Raw genomic sequence first — 5,362 nt, forward strand, 5'->3', positions numbered from 1 at the left:
AGTTTCCCACAGTAGATTTCCATAACACTAGGTGCTCCCCATGGTTTACTGCCTCTGCCATCAGACTAAGAGTCTCCCGCAGTAGATTCCCATAACACTAGGTGCTCCCCATGGTTTACTGCCTCTGCCATCAGACTAGGAGTTTCCCATGGTAGATTCCCATAACACTAGGAATTCCCCACTATGGACTGCCTCTCCCATCACAAAGTGACTCCCTAAGGCCATGTCTGGGCTCCTCTTGCTTTTATCCAACCAATGCTTATGCAGTAGTCTCCTTGACCAATGTCCTCCCTTCCCAGGCTCCTCAGGCTGCACCACCCACCTGATAAGAAAGGAGCCCATCCCACTGATGTTGCTGGGCAGCTGTGCTATACATCCACTTGAGGGCGGCATCTTTGACGAAGACGGACAGTGCACGGAGGATGAAGGATGCAAACAGGTTCAGATGGATGTAGTTCCTGGTGCAGTGCAAGTGTCTAAGGGAGAAAGCAGAGCCCGTTCCGGGCATGACAGCTCAACACTGGCTCTCTGGCCAGTACCAGTTCTCTGGCCAGCCCACTTGCATACACATCAGGCATGTATCCATCTCTGGGACTCTGTTCTCATCTTCCTTCCTCTGAGAATGCCTTTTCGTCCTCACAATCTTGAAAATCTCTGACTCCCTGCACGTCTACGAGGTCCTCCACTGGGCAGTCACTGCCCACTTTGGCCCCTTGCTGCGTTATGGTCTTTCATAGTTATGTGTAACCAAAGCAACATATGTGTCAGGATCGGTCTCCCCACGGGAGTTTTGATTCATTATGGACAGGATGCTTCTAGACTGTTCTCTGGGGCAGAAGAGCTCTAGGCACACCGAAGGAATTCAAAAGGAAATGGGTACAATGTATACTCTCGGGTAAAAATATGTAGGCGAGCTGAGGAGAAGGCTCAGTGGGTGAGAGTGTTGGGGGCGAAGGCAGGAGGACCTCAGTTCGGACCCTCAGCAGTCCTGTGGAAAAGCAAGCGCGCACACCTGTAACCTCAGTGCTGGGGTGGGGGTGGGGCGTGGAGGACAGAAGACTGCTGGGGTTTGCTGGCTGCCAGCCCAGCTCCATGTTCAGTGAGAGCTCCTGATCTCAGATAAATATGAAAGAAAGTATGTTGCTCTGAGAGAGATGGAGTGGGACACCTGATGTTTCTCTTCCGGCTTCCACATGTTTGGTATGCCATCTATGTGAAGAGCACATATATGCATGCATGTATGTACACACACACACACACACACACACACACACATACAAACACACCACTATGTGGGAAACTAGAAATCTAAGGGCACTCTATTTCCCAAGCAAAAGCCAACATCATTCTTTTTTTTTTTTTTTTTTTTTTTTGGTTTTTTGAGACAGGGTTTCTCCGTGTAGTCCTGGCTGTCCTGGAACTCACTCTGTAGAAATCTGCCTGCCTCTGCCTCCCAAGTGCTGGGATTAAAGGCGTGTGCCACCACTGCCCAGCTTGCCAACATCATTCTTAATGGAGGAACTTGGTGACTCTTTCCTTTAAATTCAGCAGCCAAGCAAGGATGTGTCACTGCTAATGACTATTTACAGATCTCATCCTACAACAGGGCCAGGGAAGAGGTGAACCAGAACTGGTTATGGCTTATAGATGAAATCTTCAGAGAAACACCAGAACAATGTACGGATGAACGATAACATCTCAAGGGCCCAGTGATGGGTTCCCTAACCCATTCTAGCAATAGGCAATAAAAAGAAGTGGAAGACTCATTTATAAGGTTCTATTTGATTTCCAGAAACTATCTCCAACAAGAGGATTGGTAAGATCACTATGGACAACATGATAAAATTGGCTCAAAAATTATTAGAGAAGTCTTAAATTCATGGGACACATAGAGTCACACCATACCCATGAACAGAAATATTACTGTCCCACATTGAAAACTGAATTCAAACAGCTGTAATAAAGTGTCAACTTTTGTCAAGGTACTGAAAAGATTTATAAAGAATAGCTAAAGGTCAGGGATAGTATAGATAGTCAAGTGGCCCTCTCCTACAATCCCAGCACACAGGAGGCTGAGGCAGGGGGATCAGGAGTTTGTGGCAAGTCTGGGCTACAAAGCAAGACCGGGTTTCAGCAAAACAACAATGCCCAGTTGGGCGCGATTGTAGACATCTATAATCCCAGCACTTTGGAAGGTGGAGGCATGGGAATTAGGGGTTCAAGGCCAGCCTCAGCTACATAGAGCAACTTCAAAGCTAGCTCGGATTCCATGAGACTCTGTCTCAAAACAGTCAACACACAAAAGGAATCACAACATAGGAGTCTCTGCTGTAAGAGAGCTAGGATGTCTGTATGATGCCTACACGTGTGTGTGCAGGTTCATGTGTGTGAGTGCATGGGCAGAGGCCAGAGGCCAACTCGGGGTGTTAATTCTCCCCTTCCATCTTGTTTGAGACAGAATCTCTTGTCCGCTAGTCCTTGCACTAGGCTGGCTGACCCCTGAGCGTCCTAGGTTATTACTGTCTCTGCCTTCTGTACCTCTGCAGGAGCACCAGGCCACGAACACATGCCCTCAGCCACATCTGCCTCCCCTTGGGTTCTAGGAATGCAAACCTAGGTTCTCGGAGTGAGTATCCAACGTTTAACCCACTGGGCTATCTCTGCAGCCAGAGAGTTAGATTTATTTTTATTTGCCCTTTAAAAAACCATTTTATTACATTAATTGGTTTAGAAGTTTAGGGTGTGTGTGTGTGTGTGTGTGTGTGTGTGTGTGTGTTTTGAACCATGCATGCCTGAACACTTGTGTGCCCGCCAGAAGTCTGGGAATAAATTTGGAGGAGTCACTTCCCTCCTTCATGGTGGATTCCAGGGACCGAACTCTGGTCATCAGGATCGGCAGCAGGAGCCTTACCAGCTGAGCCAACTTGCTGGCCTGAGACCTTAAATTTCTATGAAATCTTTAGGAGACAATGCTGTGGTTCGGGACTGGGGTAGCTAAACAGACCAATAGAAAAGGATTGTAGCCGGGCGGTGGTGGCGCACGCCTTTAATCCTAGCACTTGGGAGGCGGAGGCAGGCGGATTTCCGAGTTCGAGGCCAGCCTGGTCTACAGAGTGAGTACCAGGACAGCCGAGGCTACAGAGAGAAACCCTGTCTCGAAAAACCAAAAAAAAAAAAAAAAAAAAAAAAAAAAAAAAAAGAAAAGGATTGTAAATCTGGGGACTCTTGAGGTATCTTCAATGAAAAAAAAGTGCCTATCAATCGATAAAATTAACTTTTGTTAATCAATACTTTTTTTTTTAAGCTTTCTTTGAGACAGGTTCTCTCTCACTTTGTAGACCAGGCTGGCCTAATCAATACTTCTAATCGATATGTTTTACTTATCAATAAACTTGGTAGCTGACCAATTTCATTTCATTTAAATGCAGAATGCCTGTATATAAAAGGCACCACAGAATGATAAATAAGCATAGACTAAGTGTGTCTCCATTAATACTTAATACTTAAATTAAGTATGTCTCCTATTAAGTAGGTTAATAGGTTAATATCCAAATAAATGCCTACAACAAACCACAAAAGCCAAATAAATGAATTTTTTAAAAAGGACAATGAACAAGCAATTCATAGACTAAAATATGAAAAGAAAAACAAACAAGCAAGCAAACAAAACCCCACATACTCTCTCTAGGGGTCAAAGATAAGAAAACTACAATCATGAGAAAGTCTTTTACAATGCTTTGTAAGTTAACAATGCTAAATGTGAGTACGGTGTGAAGCACAGGGAACCTTCTTCACTGGTGGCCAGAGTGCGTGCCACCTGGCAGTGGCTACCTGGGAAGCAACCTGACACTAGTTAACCAAACACTAAAGGCCAGGCAGTTGACTCCTGATGGCAGTTTTACCTCTGGGGGTATATGCCCAAAGGAAATACACAGGCAAGAATCCCAGGAGACCCGCATTGGTGTAAGGTTTGTGATTCTGAGAGAAAAATCCACAACAAATGTCAAATATCCACAAACTGCATGGTGACAAAGAAATACGGGGGAGACAGGGACGGTTCAAATGAATGAAACAGGACTACCTGTGTCTGAATGGATCTCCTGAGAACGTAGAGATGGACTTCCAACCCTTAAAACAACAGCAGGATACAGACACTTAAAAGTATCAAGGGGAGCCGGGCGGTGGTGGCGCATGCCTTTAATCCCAGCCCTTGGGAGGCAGAGGCAGGTGGATTTCTGAGTTTGAGGCTAGCCTGGTCTACAGAGTGAGTTTCAGGACAGCCAGGACTATACAGAGAAACCCTGTCTCGAAAAACCAAAAAAAAAAAAAAAAAAAAAAAAAAAAAAGTATCAAGGGACCACCTATGTGTTGTTATAGACATTTGGCAAAGGGGCATGAGGTAATGAGAAAGAATGGGAATTATGCCCTTAACGAGCAAGGAGCTAGCTCTTCACGGGGGTGGACATCGGGACCTGATAGCTGTGCTTTGCTTTATTCTATAGCTCAGGCTAGCCTGGAACTCTCCGTAAAACCCAGACTGGCTTTGAGCTTGTGGCTATCTTCCTGCTGCGACCTAAGGGCTGGATTAGAAGTATTCACCACCACACCCGGCTTGTGATACTTTGTGTGACGGCTAGCCTGGTTAGCAAGCTCGCTCTGGAGATCCTGTCTTGCTTGGCCTTCTGAAGGTGGGATTACAGGTGAGCCACCATGCCCACAAGGCATTTATGTGGCTGAAACTTGGTCCTCACACTGATGTGGCAAGCGCTTTAACTGCTGAGCCATGTCCCCAGCTCAAAATGCCTCAGTCGTAGCATTTATTTCTATGTGCATTTCCCCTATACTTCTGAATCTCTGCTCACAATAAAAGAATATTTGATGTGATCTGAGTGTGAACTGAGATGTGTAGATTTGGATTGTGGTGCTATCTCGGGAGTGGTGAACACTTTAGGGGGCGGAGCCAAATTGAAGGAAATAAGTCACTGTGGAGGGGTACCTCTGAAGGATATACTTAATCAGTCCCCTCCCCTCCTCTGCCTCCTGTCCGTCAGGAGATGAACAGCTCCCCCTGACACACACTCTCATGGCCATGAGTTTCTAGCCAATCCCATGAAGGACCAAGTGGCCAAAGACTGAACCCTCCCGAATCATGAGCTCAGACAAAGGCTTTCACTCTGGAATTGTTATCTCTCAGGTACACAAAAGTAGCTAACACAACGTTCATCCAGCGAATGCATTTATTGAACACTGAGTGTATGTCCAGTGTTACCAGATGCTTGACAAGAGAAAAACCATATTCCCTTTTTATTAAATATACATTATTCTTTCTTTCTTTCTTTCTTTCTTTCTTTTTTTTTTTTTC

General features: G+C 45.5%; 1 protein-coding gene across 1 annotated transcript in view; it reads right to left on the bottom strand.

The window, feature by feature from the left end:
- Nucleotides 1-5,362, bottom strand: part of Glp1r (glucagon like peptide 1 receptor) — a 38,914-nt gene that overhangs the window by 13,313 nt on the left and 20,239 nt on the right. Inside the window, exon 6 of the mRNA XM_031347231.1 lies at nt 323-476. Coding sequence (XP_031203091.1) covers nt 323-476 — 154 coding nt within the window. The remainder of the gene's footprint in view (nt 1-322; nt 477-5,362) is intronic.

The sequence above is a fragment of the Mastomys coucha genome, unplaced genomic scaffold, assembly GCF_008632895.1.
Source record: "Mastomys coucha isolate ucsf_1 unplaced genomic scaffold, UCSF_Mcou_1 pScaffold3, whole genome shotgun sequence".
In the NCBI taxonomy this organism is placed as follows: Eukaryota; Metazoa; Chordata; class Mammalia; order Rodentia; family Muridae; genus Mastomys; species Mastomys coucha.